The sequence below is a fragment of the Muscardinus avellanarius genome (genome assembly GCF_963383645.1).
Source record: "Muscardinus avellanarius genome assembly, chromosome: 1".
Taxonomy (NCBI): Eukaryota; Metazoa; Chordata; class Mammalia; order Rodentia; family Gliridae; genus Muscardinus; species Muscardinus avellanarius.
In genome coordinates, this window is record NC_137786.1 from 174,008,526 (window position 1) to 174,030,169 (window position 21,644).

The window sequence follows — 21,644 nt, forward strand, 5'->3', positions numbered from 1 at the left end:
TTTGTAGCCAGCCTCTCTGGCTTAAGAGACCTTGTTTCCAAATAAAAATATAAAATAGGTCTGGGAGTGTAGCCCGGAGGTAGAAGGGTTCCATCCCCAGTACCCCCCCCATATATATATATATATATATATATATATATATATATATATATATATATATATATATATTGACTTGATGCTATTACAATTTTTGCTTGCCCCTGCCCATAAGACCTGAAATTTGTTGCTTTTGGACTTAAAATTCATATGCCTAATCATATGAAAAATAATGTTATTAGCTGGGCGTGGTGGCACACACTTGTAATCCCCGCGTTTGGGAGGCTGAGACAGGAGAATCGCGCAGGTTCGAAGCCAGCCTCAGCTACTTAGTGAGGCTCTCAGCAACTTAGTGAGACCCTGTTTCCAAATAAAAAATATAAAAAAAGAAAAATAATGTTATTAAATTTGATTTCAAAGTAGAAATAATCAGGTGAGTCTGAGTTGCTTTCTTGAACTTTATAAGCATCATCACATAGTCCCAGAATGTCCATTCTTCCTGAGGCTTGACCATGTTTGTCCTTTAAGAATGATGACACTACGCCGGGCGCGGTGGCACATGCTTGTAATCCCCGTGCTTGGGAGGTGGAGACAGGAGGATCGCGCAGGTTCGAAGCCAGCCGCACTGGTGTAAGAGACCCTGTTTCAAAAATATAAAATAGATCTGGGAGTATAGCCCAGAGGTAAAGGGGCTTCCAGGAACCCCAGTACCACACACAAAAAAAAAAAAAAAAAAAAAAAGAATGATGACACTAGCCAGGCGTGGTGGCGCACGCTTGTAATCCCAGCATTCGGGAAGCTGACACCTCAGCTACTTAGTGAGGCCCTCCACAACTCAGTGAGACCCGGTTTCAAAATAAAAAATAGGGCAGGGGCCGGGCATGGTGGCGCACGTTTGTAATCCCCGCGCTTGGGAGGCAGAGACAGGAGGATCGCGCAGGTTCGAAGCCAGCCGCGCGCGCTGGCTTAGGAGACCCTGTTTCCAAATAAAAATGTAAAAATAGGTATGGGAGTGTAGCCCTGAAGTAGAAGGGCTTCCAGGAACCCCAGTACCACCCAAAAAAAAAAAAAAATAGGGCAGGGGATGTAGCTCAGAGGTTCCATCCCCAGACCCTTAAAAAAAAAAAAATAGAAAGAAAAAAGAAAAAAAAGAGAAATGGTGACACTGGTGGTATCAGGGAAGGTAGGAATAGGACGATAGGCACCTCTTTTGGACAGAGGATGGCTAGGGATAGGATGATCAGGCACTGGAAAAAAACCAAAAACAAACTACCGATACAAATAACCTAGTCCCTATTTGATAGTATCTTATGATCACAGTTTCCAGGCATGTAGCTCGGCTCCCAACTAAAGAGCTAGTGACTATAATTCCTAGCTGGAAGGCATACTTAAAAGTGACTTTTCAGCCACATGTGTTGCACACACTTGTAACCCCAGCACACAGGAGGCTGAGACAGGAAGATCACAGGTTTGCAGCCAGCCTCAGCTGCTCAGTGAGGCCCTCTGCAACTTAGTGAGACCTTGTTTCAAAATAAAGAATAAAAAATAAGGCTGGAGGTGTAGCACAGAGGTAGAATGCCCCTAGGTTCAATCCTTAGTACTGCAAAAATAAAAATAAAAAAATTAATAATAATAATAATAATAATAATAATAATAATAAAGTGACTTTTCCCTGTGAATTGTCCTGATTTCTCTGGGAGGCAGAACTTCAGGGCTTGCCTGAATGCGTGCTTGCAAAAGACCAGAATTACAAAGGTCTTCAAATTGTATGATACATATTTGGCATATGGCATGAATAGCAACACATTTGCACTCTAAATTACTCACCTACAAATATACAGGATTTGAGTTTATAGACATAAAATAAGAGGGTTTAGTTATGTCAAATGGGCATGATTTTTCCTACCATTATTACTAGCATTTCTTTCTTTCACCCCACACTGTCAGTTTTTGTGTTTATATTCATACATAAATGTATATGTGTGTGTCTAGTGGAGTTATTATTTTAATTTTGTGTGTGGGGTAGAAATATTATCAGATTTTCTGTGAGGATATGTATTTGCAAAAATATATTTAAAGCTGGGCATAGTGACACACACTTGTAATCCCATTGCTTGGGAGACTGACTCAGGAGGACCGTAGGTTCAAGGCCAGCTTCAGGAATTTAGTGAGATTTTCAGCAATTTACCAAGACTATTTAAAAATAAAACATAAACAGGGGGTGTAGCTTGGAGGTCGAATGCCCCTGGGTTTCATCTCCAGACCCGCAAACAAAACAAAACAAACAAAAAAACATTAAAAAGCCTGGGAGCATAGCTTTGAGGTCGAATGTTCCTGGGTTTAATCCCTAGTACCAAAATAAATGAATAGATTCAAAGAAAGGAAGGAAAGGAGGGAGGAAAGAAGGGAGGGAGGGAAAGAAATAAAATTATTTTCAAGGATCATAGGAGCTGGATGTGGTGGCACACACCTGTAATCCCAGTACTTGGGAGGCTAAGACAGGAGGATTGCTAGTTTGAGGACAGCCTCAACAACTTAAACAAGACTTTGTTTCAAAATAAAAAATAAGGCTGGAATGTAGCTCAGAGGTAGAATGTGCCCTACGTTCAATCCCCAGTACCATAAAAAAGGGGGGAATCATAGGATCCCAAAATATCAGAGTAGGAAGGATACGTCAAGATTATTTTATAATATTTAATTAAGATTATTTTATAAGTCGGCTCTGGTGGCGCACGCTTGTAATCCCAGCATTCGGGAGGCTGAGACCGGAGGATCGTGGTTCGTGGACAGCCTCAGCTACTTAGTGAGGCCCTCCACAATTTAATGAGACCCTGTTTCAAAATAAAGAATAAAAAATAGGGCAGCGGGTATAGCTCAGAGGTCAAATTCCTCTGGGTTCCATCCCCAGACCTGCAAAATAAATAAATAAATAAATAGCCGGGCGTGGTGGCGCACGCTTGTAATCCCCACGCTCGGGAGGCAGAGACAGGAGGATCTCGCAGGTTCGAAGCCAGCCGCGCTGGCTTAAGAGACCCTGTTTCCAAATATAAAAAAGAGGTCTGGGAGTGTAGCCCTCAGGTAGAAGGGCTTCCAGAAACACCAGTACCACCACCAAATAATAATAATAATAATAATAATAATAATAATAATAATAGTAAATAAATATTACAATAAAAATTAAAAGATTATTTTATAATATTCAATTTTTTAAAGTTTTCATAGTTTTTTAATAGCTTAAGTTGTATATATAAATTGTAATTGGAGATAACATACATAAGTATACAACTCAGTACATTTTCAAAAAGTGAACACACCCGTATAATCAGCACCCAGATTAAGAAAGAGAACATTGCTACCTAGGTATGGTGGTATGTGCCTGTAATCCCAGCAGTTCAGGTTCTAGCTGAGGCAAGAGGACTGCAAGCTCAAGGCCCAGCCTGGGCAATTTAGAGATTCTGGTTTCAAAATAAAATTAAAAGGGCTGGGGATGTAGCTCAGAACATTAGTAATCAGAACATTACTGATGCATGAAAAGTCTATATCCTGTCTTGATACATTTGTATAAGCTACCCCCCCAGACCTGATCTGAAATCCTCCCCAGGGCCCCTTCCCCTTCTCATTCCCTATTGAAAGTCATAGATCTAATTCTATCCTTGTTTACCGATGAAGACTTTGAAGCCACAAAGATTAAAGCAGTTTGCCAAAGGTCATGGAGGAGAGGAGAGCAAGCAGGAACAATAAATAAATACTATATTTTATTTTAGGCTAAGTGATTTATATGAACCAATTAATTTAAATTCTTATTCATGTCACAAAAGAGAAGCTCAGAGAAGTTGTATAATTTGCCTAAGATCACATAGCCAGTAAATATAAGGTAGAAGTTCTAGCGTGAGACTTGGGTCTGGACCACTAGAGCCTCTGTTCTCTTTACTATTACACACTGCTGTCAAATATGGGAATGGGAGAGCCACAGAAGGGAGCCTTATTTTTTTTACTAGTATCATCATCATCATCATCGTCATCGTCATCATCATCATCATCATACTGCCAAGTTGTGTATAGAGCTGCATTTGACAATACTTCCTCACTGAACCTCTGTTTTTCTCCCTCTCTCTCCCCCATCTGTTATCTAGTGCTTCAGGCACCGTGTACACTGCAATGGATGTTGCCACAGGACAGGAGGTAAGATTATGCTACCAGCTATTATTCTTTCAGTTCTACAGGTTTTTCTTTTCTTTTCTTTTCTTTTCTTTTCTTTTCTTTTCTTTTCTTTTTTTTTTTTTTTTGATTAATGTTTAACCTCCTTTAGGATACCATACTAGAAGCAAATAGACTAAAATGAGGAAACTTACAGCTTTTGGAAAAGTTACTGCAGTTACGGTAAGGAGAGTAGGTTGGAGAAAGTAAGAGTGGACCATGTGAGGGAGAAGGTTATTGTATAATTCCAAGTGGGAAATGATGATTTAGACTACGGTGAGAGGCTAATATAGTTGGAGAGAAGTAGATGAATTTGAGAGTTATCTAGCGGATAGATTTGACAGGACTTGGTGACTGACTGGATACGTGTAGGGTCCTGCCATTGCTCTGCACCCAGGATTCCACTGGACACTGAAGTCCTCCTTTATTTGGAGGCACCTCTTTGTCCTCATTTCATTAGGCCAGAAGGACTTTGACCTTATTTATTAAAGCCTGCTGACCCAAGGTCTTATTGTTAGCAGAAGGAAGATGTGAAGGGAATATAGAGTTCCTAGGGTTTCCTTACAGTCTTCTCTTTGGTTGGTTTCACAACAAGAATATTGGCAGGTACGCTGTGATTGGCAGCTGCCTTGGAGGAGGTCTGGGAGTGCTGGGACTCAGATGGAGACTCCCTCCCAGTGAAAATAGAGTCGGCTTCCTCCAAGGGAGGCTCTTAGCAACCTGGGATATTTCTGATGGTTGAAATCCCTGATATCTTGGAGAAGTCATGCTTAATAGGGATGGCACCCATTTCACAGAGCTCTTTTTAGTCTTTTGTAAGTGTTAAAGCCAAATACTGAAACTCCATGTAGTATAAGTCAACTTTTACAATATTATGGATAAGGATTTATTGATTCTACTTTGAGATGAGAATCTAAAGGCATGGATGCTTATGCTAATCTATTTATATTACATTGGGCCAGGCGCAGTAGCACACCTGTAATCCCAGTACTTGAGAGGCTGAAACAACTCAGTGAGGCCCTCAGCAACCTAGTGAGACCCTGTTTCCAAATAAGAAATTTTAAAAATTGGGCTGGGGTATAGTTTGAAGGTAAAATGCCTCTGGGTTCAACCCCCAGTAATTAATATATATATATATATATATATGTATTTCCCTTTAGTAAGTCATTTGACCTCTGTGAGCCCTAAATTTTATTTATTTATAAAATGTGCATAACATATGCCTGACAAAAGCATTGAAAGAATTCAGTGAAACAATGTGATAATAAACTTAAGAACTACGTATTTATTCATTTTTACTCATATACATACTGTTTTTATTCCACAAAGAATTTTACTGAGCCTTTACTTTATGCTGCATCTTGTGCTCAGAACTATATGAAAGATTCAGTCCTGTGCAAGCACTGAAATATTAAAATCATAAATGTAAAGAGAGCATAATTCCCATAGTATACATATACAGGTCTTATAGTATTGACAGGAATCTGTCTTAAAGTAAAAATAGTGGTGAGGAAGGATAGTATTAGCATGCCAGTTTTAAAGATGGTGAATTGAATGCCAAGATATGATAGAGATGATACAAATCCTAAAAAGAACCCTTCAAAGTAGATACTATTTCCTTTTTATTCATGAGGAATTTGAGGCTCAGGGAAGATAAATAACTCTCTGGCAGGTTGTGCTATCACCAATTAGCAAGGACTGAGTTGGAATATTTTAACTCGTAATCCTGTGCTACAAAAGCCACAGCAGCGGGTTTTGGGGCCGCAAAGCCGCAGCAGAGCTGAGGTTAGGCACTGGGCTCCCTCCTGTCATGTCTCTGGCCTCTTAGGCCTTAAGCTCTTGATGGGAGGCAGGCAGGTGACAGGCGGTTCCTGGAAGTCCTGGAGGCTGCCTGGGTGAGAAGGTGGCCACAGGAAAGAGACACTTGACTTCATTGTGTGCCTGCTTGTGGTTGCAGAGCTGTGAATGGAAGCAAGTCCATTAGGGTGGCTAATGCAGTGTGGTCAGGAAGGCCTCCTCTCCTGCCCTGGGGAGTATAAGTCTTTATTGGAGCGAGTGGGATGCTCTCGGTCTTCTTGAGTGAGTGATTATTGGGGGTTATCCAACTGGGAAGCAGCTCTAGTATGTCACATAGAGGAAGATTAGCGTGTCAGTCCAGGGAAGTCTTCCAATTACAGATCAATCAGATTTCAGGTTGTTTCTAAAGAAAATGTGTATACTAGAAAGAACAGACTGGAAGAACCTTTGGGGTCATATGTACCTGGTTATGATCTAAGCAGTTTTCCTCTAGTCTTACCTCAGTTTCATACCCGAAATGCAAGTCATGGTTTTTCCTTTGCGGGGTTGATTTAACTGAGGTAAGTAGAGTACCCGGCACAGAGCCAGGCACACAGTAGCCATTCGCAGAAGTGGGGTGGGAGGGTGGATGTGCTGCTGCTGCTGCTGCCGCCGTGCTCCTGCTGCTGGTGCTAGGTACTTATCAAATGCTGCTCTCCCTGTGGTTACCATTTTCATATATATGAATAACACACGGGCCATTTTCTTAGTAGTCAAAACAGCCCTTAATGGTGGGGCGGGGGGTCGTGGTTGAGGTTGTCATCCTCGAAGTATTGATGAAGAGACTGAGGAGAACTTGTGATTGGTCAAAGTCAGTGAATGATTATCAAACCCAGAGGTTAGGTCCTCAGTTCAAATCCAGTTCTTTCCTGTTGTAAGAGTTCTGCTCCTAACCTGAATAGGAGCGATGATTTGATTAGGTAATCCCATTAAGCCTGGGTCATAGTCCTTTGCAACCGAAAAGGACTCCAGTGTCCTGCCCCAGCCTCGCTCTGCCTTCAGTGGTCACCGGGAGGTTTGTAAGCACCATTCTACCCTTCAGGATTGCCCGAGGAGCTCTAACGGCACTCTTCTGCCTCCAGTCCTAGTTATAAGGGCTTACTATACTTAATGTCTTTAGGTCAACATGTCGCTTTTCAGATATAACAGTTGAGGATCAGTTTTTCCCAGACACAGCAAGATCAGATACCTGTTTTACTAAAAAAACTAATTCAAAGAATTTTTTTTTCTTGCTTTGGGCAGGGAATAGAAGGGATCAAAGTGTTTTGTTTTGTTTTTCTGGGGGTTTGGATGAGGGGGTTGGTTTTGTTTTGTGGTAATGGGGATTGAACTCAGAGGCATTCTACCTTCAAGCTACATCCTAGCCCTATTTCTTTTATCTTGCATTTTATTTTATTTTTTTGTGGTACTGGGGATTGGATCCAGGGGCATCCTACCTCCACGGTACACCCCCAGCCCTAATTTTTTTATTTCTTTGCTTTTATTTATTTTTCCCCCCAGTACTGGGGATGGAGCCCAGGGGCATTCTACCTCCAAGCTCCACCCCCAGCCCTATTTTTTATTCTTTTTTTGTGTGTGGGGGTGGGTTTGGGGATGGAACCCAGGGGCATTTGACCTTTGAGCTATACCCCCACCCTATTTTTTATTCTTTATTTTGAAACAGGATCTCACTAAGTTGCAGAGGGACTCACTAAGTAGCTAAGGCTGTCCGGGAACCCCGATCCTCTGGTCTCAGCCTCCCGAATGCTGGGATTCAAGCGTGCACCACCACGCCCAACTTATTCTTTATTTTGAAACAGGGTCTCACTGAGTTGCAAAGTGCCTCACTAAGTAGCTGAGGCTGGCTGAGAACCATGATCCTTCGGTCTCAGCCTCCCAAATGCTGGGAATACTAGCATGTGCCACCATGCCTGGCTTTTATTTTTTATTTTGAAATAGGTCTCACTAAGTTGCGGAGGGCCTCACCTCACTAAGTAGCTGAGGCTGGCCGTGAACCGCGATCCCCCTGTCTCAGCCTCCTAAGTACTGGGATTACAAGCATTTGCCACCATGTCCAGCCTTATGTTGTATTTTATTTTATTTTATTTTATTTTATTTTATTTTATTTTGGTGGTACTGGGGTTCCTGGAAGCCCTTCTATTTCCGGGCTACACTCCCAACCTATTTTTACATTTTTATTTGGAAACAGGGTCTCCTAAGCCAGCACGCGCGCGGCTAGCTTCGAACCTGCGCGATCCTCCTGTCTCTGCCTCCCAAGCGCGGGGATTACAAGCGTGCGCCACCACGCCCGGCATTATGTTGTATTTTAAAACAGGTTCTTGCCAGGGTGCTGCGAGTCTCTGTGTTGCTGAGGCTGTCCTCAAACATATGATCCCCCTGTGTTAGCTTCTCAAATCCTGGGATTACAGACATGCACCACCATGCTTGTAATGGGCCCGAAATGTTTAAAAAAATAATTTTATTTCTTTTTGAAATTTTTTTTTTTAATGATTGGCTGACAAGATAGCTACAGAAGACCGTTGATATTTGAATTGAAGAAGTAAATGGGGACTTTTCCCATAAAAATTTGAATTATTCATCTTTATACTTCTCGCTGCTTCTGGTCCTATTAGAGACTCATGTTCTTGTCCACTAAGCATGAAAAAGGGAAAATATCTCTAGGGAATGAACACTTAGCAAACAATTTTAAGATTCCTATGAGATATAGTAGCCTATTGCTCAGAGGTGTGTGTGTGTGTGTGTGTGTGTGTGTGTGTGTGTGTGTGTGTGTTTGTGTTTTAAAACAAAAGTACCTATCAATCTATTCGCTTTTTTCCCTTTTACTTTTCACAAATATTCATTGAGCACCAACTGTGTGCATCAAACCCTGTGCTTGGCTCTGGGATTCTGGGTTTTTAGTTAAGCTCTTAAATTTCTAGATACACACATGTACCTATGCACACTCCTACTTAATTCTCATACACATCATAATTTTTATAAGAGAAGTATGAGTATGATCTTCCAGGGCTTTTAAAAAGGTATAGAGCATATTTGGTTTGAGAATGAGATTTCCTCTGGCCTGATACAGAGCATAAGTGGCTGTGTGAGTGAGTGAGTGAGTGAGTGAGTGAGTGAGTGAGTGAGTGAGAGACAGACAGACAGACAGACTGACTGACTAGGGATTGAACCTAGGGCATTCTACCTCTGAGCCATACCCCCAGCCCTGTTTTTTTTTAAACAGGGTCTAAGTTGCAGAAGGCCTTGATCACATAGCATTTCGGAATCACAATTTCCTCATCCATTGAAAGATCAGTAATACTTAGCATGCACGTGTCTCTGGGTTAAATGAAATAACAAAATCAAGAACACCTTACATAGTGCCTGACACAGAAGAAATAGATGCAAAGTGCCTTGGAAACAAAAGTATACCTTATATTTGTGTTATATGGAAATGTGTTTTATTTATACAGACAAAAGCTTGTCAACATCTTTTTCACACATAAACATTAGGGATCTCTTTCTCTTTTTCTCTTCTTACCCTGATCAATTCTGGTTTATCTTACCATACCATGTTAAAAAAAAAAAAAAAAAAAAGCCACCCTTTAAGAAGTCTGTATACATTGCCAAATTGAAATAATTCTTGCTCTATTTTGTAATTTTTCTAGCTCCTTATATGAACTTGTATGCTATAATGTATACAAGTATACATTATATGCTATATATACTTGTATACATATATAAGTATATATGTATATATACTTGTATATATACTTGTATATATGTATATGTACTTGTATATGTATATATATACTTGTATATATACAAGTATATATGTATAGATGTATACTTGTATACATTATTATATGTATAGATGTATACTTAATCTTTGGTATCTGTCAGAATTACTTAAACTGAGTGTGGTGGCACTTGTAATCCCAGTATGTGTAGGCTGAGTCAGGAGGATCACAGGTTTATGGCCAGCTTAAGCAACTTAGTGAGACCCTATTTCAAAAAATAATAGGTCTGGGGGTGTAGCTCAGAGATAGAATGCCCCCGAGTTCCATCCCCAGTACCACATACACATAAACAAAAAATGACTTAGTGTATTAAAACAGAGTTTTTGGTTCAATAGTTTTGGGAAGGAGTCTGAAAATATTTATTTCTAGTGAGTTCCCAGATTATGTTGATGCTGCTGGCTTGGGGACCTCAGTTTGAAAACCATTTGCCTAACATTAATAAAATATGGACTACTCAAGGGCTAAGACTTATTCACCTTTGTTTCCTTAATACTTAACGTATGACGCTGGGTATACGTTCAGTAAATGGTGAATAACTCTGGTTGAGTGTACATTGAATGTACTGTGATTTCAGGTGGCCATCAAGCAGATGAATCTTCAGCAGCAGCCGAAGAAAGAGCTGATTATTAATGAGATCCTGGTTATGAGGGAAAACAAGAACCCAAATATTGTGAACTACTTGGACAGGTATGGAGTGGTGGGCCCCATTGGAAGGAAGTGGCTTTTGGGAGCAGTGGGTTAGAGACCACACCAGCATTTAAAACTACCTCCATTTATGCATCTTCTGTGGTGCTGAGCTCCTTGAATCTGACCTTGTGTAATGCTTGATGCCTCTGATTGCTGGAAAATCCTTCTGGGTGGAACTGAACCTACTGCCCTGTATCTTCTAATAGTTGATCTAGTGCTATTTCTTCTACTTTGGGGGAGCCTTTCAGCCCACAGGCTTCAGTCAAACACCTAGGTTCTTCATTCTGTATCCCAAATCTTTCCTCATCTTGCTCATTCTCCTGAATAACTCCTGGTTTTTCTGTATTCTCTTGAAATGTGATGCTCAAGCTGGGTGTGGTGGCATATTCCTGTAATCCTAGTACTTGGGACACTGAGACAGAAGGATCACAGACTTGAGGACAGTCTCAGCAAGTACTGAGACTCATCAACCCAGCAAGACCCTCTTTCGAAATAAAACTAAGAAAGCCAGGCATGATGGTACACACTTGTAATCCCAGTACTTGGGAGACTGAGACATAAAGATCGTGGGTTTCACGGCCAGCCTTAGCTACTTAGGCCCTCTGCCTAAGTAGTGAGACCCTTAGTGAGACCCTGTTTCAAAAATAAAGAATAAAATAGGGTTGGAAGTGTAGCTCGGAGGTAGAATGCTCCTGGGTTCAATATCTGGTGCCATAAAATTAAGTAAATAAATAAGCAAGCAAGCCAGGCGTAGTGGCACATGCCTGTAATTCTAGTACTTGTGAGACTGAGACAGGAGGATCACAGGTTTGAAGAGAGCCTCAGCAAGTAGTGAGACTCATTAACCTAGCACGACCTTGTTTCAAAATAAAACAATAAAATAGGGCTGGGGGTGTAGCTTGGAGGTAGAATGTCCCCAGGCTTAGTCCCGTGTGTGTGTGTGTGTGTGTGTGTGTGTGTGTGTGTGTGTGTGTGTGTGTAACACACAGTGATGCTCAGTACTAGATACTTCTTTTGAGATCTGAGAACTGTGTAGAGAATGGCACTCTGACCTTTCCTCCCTCCCTCCCTCCCTTTCTTTTGTTTTCTTTTGTTTTCTCTTCTACTGTGAATCCTTTACTCCTAGCTACACCTCCAGCTCTTTTTACTTTTTGTTTTGAAGTAGGATCTTGATAGGTTACTGAGGGCGTTACAAAATTGCTGTAGCTGGTCACCAACCTGTGATCCACCTGTCTCAGCCTCCCAAGTACTGGGATTAGGACAGGTGTGAGCCAGAGAGTGGGACCCTTTCTCAACACAACTTAATGATTTCATTCTTGTTTTATATTTTATTTATTTATTTATTTATTTATTTATTTATTTATTTATTATTTTGTGGGGGGGGGTACTGGGGGTGGAACCCAGGGGCTTTTCTACCTCTAGGTTATACTCCCAGACTTATGTTATACTTTATTTGGAAACAGGGTCTCACTGAGTCCCTGAGGCTGGCTTCAAACCTGTGTGATCCTCCTGTCTCTGCTTCGCAAGCACTGGGGTTATAAGCGTGCGTCACCACACCCAGCTTGTTTTGTATTTTAGGATGCCTATTTCATTTTGACTCCTATTAAGTTTGTGATCAACTGCAATCTCTGATCTTTTATTTTTTTAATATAAGCTTGCATTAAACTTTCCAGCTTAGAACTTTTTTTTTCCAAAAAGAAAGAAAGAAAAAAAAAAGCAATTTTTTTTTTTGTGTAGAATTTGTGTGCATCAGAGGGGGCCTGGGGGTCCATCCAGGTGTATTCTACTTCCAAGCTATACCCTCCCCAGCCCTTTTTTTTTTTTAAAGGAGTTTTTGTTTGTTGTTTTTTTGTCTTTTTGGAACCAGAGATTAAACCCAGAGCACCACACCTGCAAAAGCAGGAATTTGCCCCTGAGCTACATCCTGGCCCCGCCCTTTTTTTTAGACATATGTTTTGTTTTGAAACTGTCTCTCTAGGTTGCTGAGAGTCTTAGCTAGGTTGCTGAGGCTGGTCACGAACTTGTGATCCTCCTGTTTTAGCCTTCTAAGTACTGGGATTACAAGCATGTACTTCCATGCCCAGCTAGTATAGAAATTCTTCATTAAGTATCTTCATTAAATCCCATTTTTTAAATTATTTCAGTCTACCATCACAGCCTGTCAAAAGTCTGTTATTTATTATAAATAAGGGTGATTGTATTAAACATTGTGTGTGCTTTACTTTGTACCAAGAACTGCCATGAACAGGAGCTCATGGTGAGGTAGGGTTTAGTTCTGTTGTACAGATTAGGAAACTGAGGTTTATAGCAGTTAATAACTGGTTTAAATCTAGTTACGCTAGGAACTAGCAAACATTACCAGCCTCCTGTCCCTGTATGGCAGATTTCATAAGTGTTTGTTTGTTTGTTTGTTTGTTTGTTTTTTGTGTATCTGAAACACTGCAAAGCCTGTTTCTTTAAAGAGGAGAACTGGACTTTGACCTTCCTTTAAAGGATGTTGCTAGCTATAGAGAATAAAGCCTTCTATCTTGGAGACGATTGTATCTCTTTGGTGTGGGTCCTAACTGGCTCTGAGGAATCCTCTATAAGTTATTACTTACTCAACTTTTTAAATAACTTATTATACAGAGAATCTAGCTTGGCTAACGTACTGAAAGCTGTAGGGATAGATTTTGGCTCAGAATAGGGAAAAATGAAAGCTGTTGTATTGGTCCATTTTTTTTATTACTATAACAAAATACCTGAGGAAGATACAAGCTAGCACATGGCAGGAGATGGGGAACATGTGTGCCAATGTCTACAGGCCTGGTCTCTGTTCTTATAACGACAACAGGATTCAATCATGAGGCTCTACCCTAATGACCTTATGTAGTCATTAAATAGTTCTTACCCAATACTTGGAAGGCTGGGACAGGAGAATCACAGGTTCAAGGCCAGCCTCAGCAGTTTAGCAAGGCCATCAGCAACTTAATGAGACTCTGTTTCAAAATAAACAATAAAATAGGTCTAGAAGAATGTGCCCCTAGGTTCAATCCTCAGCACCACAAAATAGATTAGATAGATAGATAGATAGATAGATGGAAGGATGGATGGATGGATGGATGGATGGATGGATGGATGGATAGATGGATGGATGGATGGATGGAGTGGAGCTAAGTGGTAGACTGTCCCTGAGTTAAATCTCTAGTACCACAAAATTAATTCAGCTGACAAGAAGGATATGACCTGTCTTATAAAATAGCAAGTTCCTTATCAGTGGAGACATATAAAAAATAAAATGCAGGACCATGTTATTGAAGGAGTTTCTGTTCTGGAAATGGGATTAGAAGATTGGCAAGTTTATTTATTATTCATAGCTTTACTGGTATTCCAGAGATGTATACTGTGGAATTAGAAGTAAATAATACTAAGTTTCGGCCCTAAAATAGCACCTGATTTTGGAGAAAAAAATATATCTCTTTGTGATTACAGGAGAGGATGTCCATAACCTAAACATTCAGCAAAGATGTTGCAAGTGAGAAGCTGTGTTTTTTCCCAGGGGAGAGACCCACCTATATTTGTTCTTCTCCAAATATAGGATATTTGAAGATATACTGCCACAGTATATAGCCACAAAGTGTTTGGGCCAACCTGAATTTGGTTTACATTGTCTTAGCTTTGACAGTGACAAGTCAGGCCCAGGAAAAGGCTCTGAGGTCTGCTTGTCAGTGCTCAGACATGGTTGCCTACACCTTCATGTTCTTCCCCAAGTCGGTCTAAGCTGACAGTTATATTTTCAGTGTATGAGTGAGAGGCCATAAATATATGTTCTTCATCAGAAAATAAATAGGCTCAGTAGAGGAGGATTTTTTAGCCTGCCCTGATTTCTCTTTGAGTCATGTCTTACTCCATTTGAGCTGCTATAATAAACTTTCAAGGGCTAGGTACGTTATAAAGAGATTTATTTCTCACAGTTTTGTGAGCTGGGAAGTCCAAGATCAAGTGCTGGCAGATTGGTTGCCTGGTGAGGGCCACTTCCTGATTCCTAGATGGCCCTTCTTGAGTGTACTCACATGGTGGGAAGCACAAGGCGACTCTGAGGGCCCTAATTATAGGGGCGCTAATTCTGCTCATGAGGGCTCTACCCTTATAGTCTAGTCATCTCGAAAGGCCTCACGCCCAATGCCCTTACAGTGATGACTCGATTCCCAATATAGGAATTTAGGGGAAGATAAATATTCAGACTGTAGCAGTTCAAGTCTCTCTATTCTTCTCTCAAAAGAGGTTGCTGCAGGAAGACTTAGTGTATCCCATTTATTATTTGTGCAAAATATTTCAGAACTTGGACTGAGGATATAGCTCATTGGCAAAGTGCTTGCCATGTATGAGGCCCTGGATTCCATCACCAGGACTGTGTGACTCTGTGTGTGTGTGTGTGTGTGTGTGTGTGTGTGTGTGTGTGTGTGAATTACAAGGCTTTTAACTACAAAGAACACAGTCTTATGAAAAAAGCACTAGATTAGTAGTCAAGATAATAGGATTCAGTCTTACCCTTTGCCAGGCGTGGTGGCACACACTTATAATCCTGGTTTTTGGGAGGCTGAGACAGGAAGATCACAGGTTCAAAGCCAGCCTTGGGAATGTAGCAAGGCTCTCAGAAACCTAGTGAGAACCCTGTTTCCAAATAAAGAAATAAAATCGGGCTATCAGGCTTAGTATAGGTTGGAGGTAGAGTGCCTCTAGGTTCAATTTCCAGTACCAAAAAAAGCCAAGAAACAACAACATCAACAACAAAAAACTTACCCTTTGCTTAAGCAGTAGCTCCAGTATCAGGCTAAAGAAAAGATGATCGCTCAGGCCAACTCCAAAAAATGTTTTCCCAACCTAGCTTCTTTGTCTAAAGTGAGCAGACAAGTCTGTAGGGCTTTAAGCTAACCTCATTTTTTATTTGTTCTATTGTATAGGTGCGAAAACCTTGATAAGACAGGTGAAGTGACCTTTTTATTCATTACATAACATTGCTGAGTTGACCCAGTCCCTGAGAGAAGCTATCAGTTCTAAGTCATGTCAGCCTGTAATTTCTCCCAACATATGTTAATAAATTGTGTCCTTAGTTTGTTTATTTACTTTTTCTGTATTGGAGTTGGAGCCCAGGAGAATTTTACCTCCAAGCTATACCCCCAGCCCTACTTTTTATTCTTTATTTTGAAACAGGGTCTCACTGAGTTGCAGAGGGCCTCACTAAGTAGCTGAGGCTGTCCTCGAACCACATCCTCCTGTCTCAGCCTCCCAAATGCTGTTTGTGAACACAGATCCTCCTGTCTCAACCTCCCAAATGCTGTTTGTGAACACAGATCCTCCTGTCTCAGCCTCTCAAATGCTGTTTGTGAACACAGATCCTCCTGTCTCAACCTCCCAAATGCTGTTTGTGAACACAGATCCTCCTGTCTCAACCTCCCAAATGTTCGATTGCAAGAATGCACCACCGTGCCTGGCTTGCCCTTGGTTTATAAGAAGAGGTTAAAGAGACAGACACTCAAAGTAGAATTCATTATCAGCATATGACTACATGTGCAACACTATAGCTTTATTTGTTTTTGTTTATTTATTTATTTTTGCAGTACTGGGGACTAAACTCAGGGCATTCTACCTCCAGTCTACACCCTAGCCCTATTTTATATTTTATTTTGAAATAGGGTCTCACTAAATTATAGAAGGTCTAAATAGCTGAGACTCGCTGCAAACCTGCGATCCTCCTGTCTCAGCCTCTCAAGTATTGATATTACAAACACCTACTGGCTACAATATAGCTTTTAAAGGACTTTTTTTTTTTTAAAACTTCTAGAACCTGGGTATTGAGCCCAGGGGCATTTTACCTTTGAGATATGCCCCAGTCCTGTTTTATTTCTTAGTTTAGGATCTTGTTAATTTGCAGAAGGCTTCACTAAGTTTCTGAGGCTGGCCACCAATCTGCAATCCTCCTGTTTCAGTCTCCCAAATTCTGGGATTACAAGCATGCGCCACTATGCCTGGATTAAAGGACTTTGATTACCACTATCTTGTTTAATATATACAATTATCTTTTATTGTTCTCATGGATTTATTCAGTAAATATTGGCATCTGTTGTGCTGGACTCTGGGGAGAGTCTTAAACAAGACCAAGTATTTAGTCTCAGGATCTGAGATCTCGTGGAACTCTTGGGAGATTTAGTGGCAGTCCCTAATGTTGGTGATATGGGCTCCAAATCCCATCTTCTCAAATGTTCGGATACCCTGCTTGCATGCTTCTTTGAGGTGTGGGAATCATGCTGGTTTAGGAGGTATTATTTTGTGTTGTGGTGAAATAGACTTTTATTGTGTCTCTAACCTCGTTTTCTGAGTTCTGCCCCTTGGGGCTTCCCAGAACATGTATGCTTTGTTTTTTTCCAGGAGCATCCTTAAGAAGTTTAAAGTTAATTGCCAGGCATGGTGGCACAGGCCTGTAATCATAGTACTTGTGAGACTGAGGCCAGAAGATCACAGTTCAAGGCCAGCCTCAGCAATTTATCAATGGCCTCAGCAACTTAGTGAGCCCCTGTTTCAAAATAAAAAATACAGTAGGACTGAGGATATAGCTCAGAGATAGAATGCCTCTGAGTTTAATCCCAAACACCACAAAAAAAAAAATTAGTGTTCTTTCTTCAGATTCTGGTTTTCCTCAAAGTAAATATCTCTATCCTCTTCCAAACCTGATTGAGATGGCTTCCTTCTCCATAAGCTTGGCCTTTGAAACCAGCACAGTGGCTCGTGGTCCTCTGACTGTTCCTTCTTGCTCTTCACCTGTGCTCCTGCAGTTACCTCGTGGGAGATGAGCTATGGGTTGTCATGGAATACTTGGCTGGAGGCTCCTTGACAGATGTGGTGACAGAAACCTGTATGGATGAAGGCCAGATTGCAGCTGTGTGCCGTGAGGTAAGTAAGACCGGAGCCAAGTGTCCTCCAGATCCCTACCCAGGGAAGTCCCACACCCAGCGGCATTCCAGCCGGGCTCTGTGGAGTGGGAAAGGTTAGTGCTGGCACTCTCGTCATTCCCATATTACACCTGTATAATTTCTATCATCATGACTTTTTCTTTAAAGATAACTTTATTCTGTTCCTTGTAGAAAAATTAGAATGTGCCAGGAAGTATATATTTAGTCATTTATAAATTCAGTCTTTAAAGATAACTAATATAAAGCCGGGCAGGGAGGTGCACGCTTATAACCCCAGTTCTTGGGGAGGCTGAGACAGGAGGATCACAGGTTCAAGGCCAGCCTCAGCTACTACTTAGTGAGGCCCTCTGCAATTCATGAGACCCTGTTTCCAAATAAAGAATAAGAAATAGAGCTGGAGATGTAGCTCGGAGGTAGAATGCCCTGGGTTCCATCCTCAGTGCCGCCAAAAAGAGAGAGAGAGAGAGAGAGAGAGAGAGAGAGAGAGAGAGAGAGAGAGAGAGAGAGAGAAGAGAAATTAAGAACGAAAACTAATATTAGCAAACACATCATAATATTTTACTTTATCTCACTTATATGGGCATATATGTTAATCATATTTTTATCCTGCTTTCCTGCTTTAGGAAAAATGTAAAGCAGGGTAGAAAGGCAATGACAGATAAAGTACTACTTTAGATAGGTCATTCAGAGAAGGCTCTACCACAGATTTGAGCAGGCATCTGAATGATGTGTACAAGCAGGTGAGCAAAATCTAAGGTAGATGCTTCTCGATAGCCAGACGTGGTGGCGCAAGCCTGCAATCCCAGTACTTGGGAGGCGGAGACAGGAGCATGACAGGTCCCTGACCAACCTCAGCAATTTAGCAAGGTCCTCAGCAACTTAGTGATACTGTTTCAAAATAAAAAATAGGGCTTCGCAGGGCATGATGGCGCATGCTTGTAATCCCGGCGCTTGGGAGGCGGAGACAGTAGGATCGCGCAGGTTCGAAGCCAGCCGTGCTGGCGTAAGAGACCCTGTTTCAAAAATATAAAATAGGTCTGGGAGTGTAGCCCGGAGGTAGAAGGGCTTCCAGGAACCCCAGTACCACCAATAAAATAAAATAAAATAAAATAAAATAAAATAAAATAAATAGGGCTTGAAGTGCAGCTCAGAAGTAGAATTCCCCTGAGTTTAATCTCTAGAACCATCATGAAAAAAAAAAGAATTTGAAAAAAATATTGAATGTTTTATAAGCAGTTAGTATCATTCTTCTTAAAATCTCATAGAGATTGTCACCCCTTTAAAAAACAACTCCATTAAAAAGTACTACAATGCACCAATAAAAATTTACAATAAGTAAAAACAACAATTGAGTTGTAATTCTTTTTTTTTTTTTAATTTGCAGTACTGGGGATGAAATTCAGGGGCATTTTACCTCCAGGCTACACCCCCAGCCCTATTTTTTATTCTTTATTTTGAAACAGGGTCTCACAGAGTTGCAAAGGGCCTCACGAAGTAGCTGAGGCTGTCCACGATCCTCCTGTCTCAGCCTCCCAAATGCTGAGATTACAAGTATGTGCCACCATGCCCAGCTTGAGTTATAATTCTAATGTCATATAATTATCTGTTTGTGTGTGTGTATGGTACTGGGGAAGGAACCCAGGGGCCTTCTACCTCTGTGCTATACCCCCAGACCTATTTTATTTTTTATTTAGAAATAGGGCCTCACTAAGTTGCTGATGCTGGCTTCGAGTCTGTGCAATCTTCTTGTCTCTTGTCTCCCAAGTACTGGGATTACAAATGTGCGCCACCACATCGGCATTCCATCCATTCAAAATATATAATTCACTAGGTTTTAGTATACTCACAGAGTCATATCAATATCAGCTTAATTAATTTTAGATCATTTTTATTACTCTAAAAAGAAATACTCGTTATCACTTCCCATGTCTCACATCTCGGCTTTCCCAGCCCAGTGTAACCACTAATCTATTTTCTGTCTTTCATCATTTGCCTATTCTGGACATTTTATATAAATTGAATTATATAATACATGCTCCTTTGTGACTGACTTCTTTCACTTAATGTAATGTTTTGAAGTTTTATCTATGTTGTAGCATGGATCAGTATTTCATTCCTTTTTATTGAAGGAGTAATATTCCATTTTGTTAATCCACTCATTAATTTATAAATATTTGGATTCATTGCCTGTCTGTCTGCACGTCTTTCTCTGTGAACATTCTATAAACCAGTTTTTGTATAAACATATGTTCTAATTTCTCTTGGGTATATACCTATAAGTAAGATTGCTGGTCATATTGGAATTCTATACTTAATATTTTGAATAGCTGCCAAACTGTTTGGTAAAGTGGCTGTATCATTATACATTCCCCCCAGCAAAGCATGAGGTTTCCAGTTTTTCAGGATCATCCTTTGGTTGTTATTTTTGACATGTAGAGACTTGGGTCTCTACCCTCCTAAAAACAGCTTATTTTCTGGAAAAAGCCAAATGTGGATATTGGTTTGTTCTTATAGTCATTGTTATGTTTTTAGAAAATAAAGTACTAAGTTAGGACTATTTAAATAGTATTTTTCCTCTTGGCTTATATCCGTAGTGTGTGTGTGTGTGTGTGTGTGTGTGTGTGTGTGTGTGTGTGTGTGTGTTTGTTGGTTGGTACTAGGGATGGAAGCCAGGGGCATTCTACCTCCAAACTACACGCCCAGCTCGATTTTCTATTTTTTATTTTGAAACAGGATCTCACTAAGTTGTGGGGGGCCTCACTAAGTAGCTGAGGCTGGCTGCAAACCTCGATTCTCCTGTCTCAGCCTCCCAAGTACTAGAATTACAAGCGTGCACCACCATGCCTGCCTGTAGTGGTTTTTAATTGGTAGAAGTTTCTAGAAATGCAGCTTTGAGTTAATGAACTCAAATTATTGAATTTAGTATAAAAGCTGAGATTATCTCAACATGTCCCAACTTTTTTGGGAGGTAGTGGTGATGGTGTTACTGGGTACTGAACCCAGGAGCGTTCTACCTCTGAGCTACACCCTCAGCCCAGTTTTTTAATTTCTTTTTCTTAAACAGGGTCTTATTAGGTTGCTGAGTCTCACTACTTGCTCATCCTCAAACCTGTGCTCCTTCTAGCTCAGCCCTGTGATCTTCCTCAGCCTCCTCCCAAATACTGGCTTACAGGCCTATCCCACACACTCTGCATACGATCTCTACATTTTACAGATGGGAAAACAGTATGCCAGAGAAAGTAATCTGACTGTTTACAAATACTGTAGTGATATAGTAAATTAAGTAGAAGCAAAACGAGGCATTTTAATTGTGCCATTCTCTTTGTCACCTATTCTGCCTGTAAGTACAGGTGTTTTTTAAGGTTCTTCTTCTTTTTTTTTTTTTTGGTGGTCCTGGGGTTCCTGGAAGCCCTTCTACCTCCGGGCTACACTCCCAGACCTACTTTTACATTTTTTTGTTTGGAAACAGGGTCTCCTAAGCCAGCGCGCGCGGCTGGCTTCGAACCTGCACGAACCTCCTGTCTCTGCCTCCCAAGCGCGGGGATTACAAGCGTGCGCCACCACGCCCGGCTTAAGGTTCTTCTCTTTCTCCTATATCTTTTGCCAGTTTCAACCATTCCTTAAAAAAAAAAAAAAAAGTAGGATGGGAATGTGACTCAGTGGTACAGCGTGTGCTTAGCACGTATGAGACCAGGTTTGATTCCCAACACCAAAAGAAAATAAAATTAGCGGGGCATGGTAGCACACGCTTGTAATCCCAGCATTTGGGAGGCTGAGACAGAAGGATCACAGTTCGCAGCCAGCCTCAGCTAATTAGTGAGGTCCTTTGCAACTCAGTGAGACCCTGTTTCAAAAATAAAGAATAAAAAATAGTGCTGGGAGTGTCGCTCAGGGGTAGAATGCCCCTGGGTTCAACCCCTAGTACTGAAAAAAAAAAAAAAGAAAAGATTAACATCTTTACAGAAGACTCACACATACTTACCTCTGTAGGAAACTTAAACCGTGTCTGTTCTGCTGGGCGTGGTGGCGCACGCTTGTAATCCCCGCGCTTGGGAGGCGGAGACAGGAGGATCGCACAGGTTCGAAGCCAGCTGAGCTTGTTTAAGAGACCCTGTTTCCAAATTAAAAAAAAAAAAAAAGTATAAAATAGGTCTGGGAGGTA

General features: G+C 41.0%; 1 protein-coding gene across 9 annotated transcripts in view; it reads left to right on the top strand.

The window, feature by feature from the left end:
- PAK1 (p21 (RAC1) activated kinase 1) overlaps positions 1-21,644 on the top strand; it is a gene marked incomplete at both ends in the record, with an annotated part of 127,928 nt that overhangs the window by 36,463 nt on the left and 69,821 nt on the right. For 7 of the 9 annotated variants that reach the window (XM_080718896.1, XM_080718897.1, XM_080718898.1 and 4 more), the window contains 3 exons: positions 4,170-4,218; positions 10,420-10,532; positions 17,345-17,462. In XM_080718896.1, the coding sequence (XP_080575022.1) occupies positions 4,170-4,218; positions 10,420-10,532; positions 17,345-17,462 (280 nt within the window). The remainder of the gene's footprint in view (positions 1-4,169; positions 4,219-10,419; positions 10,533-17,344; positions 17,463-21,644) is intronic. The other 2 variants (XM_080718902.1, XM_080718904.1) reach the window with 2 other exon arrangements.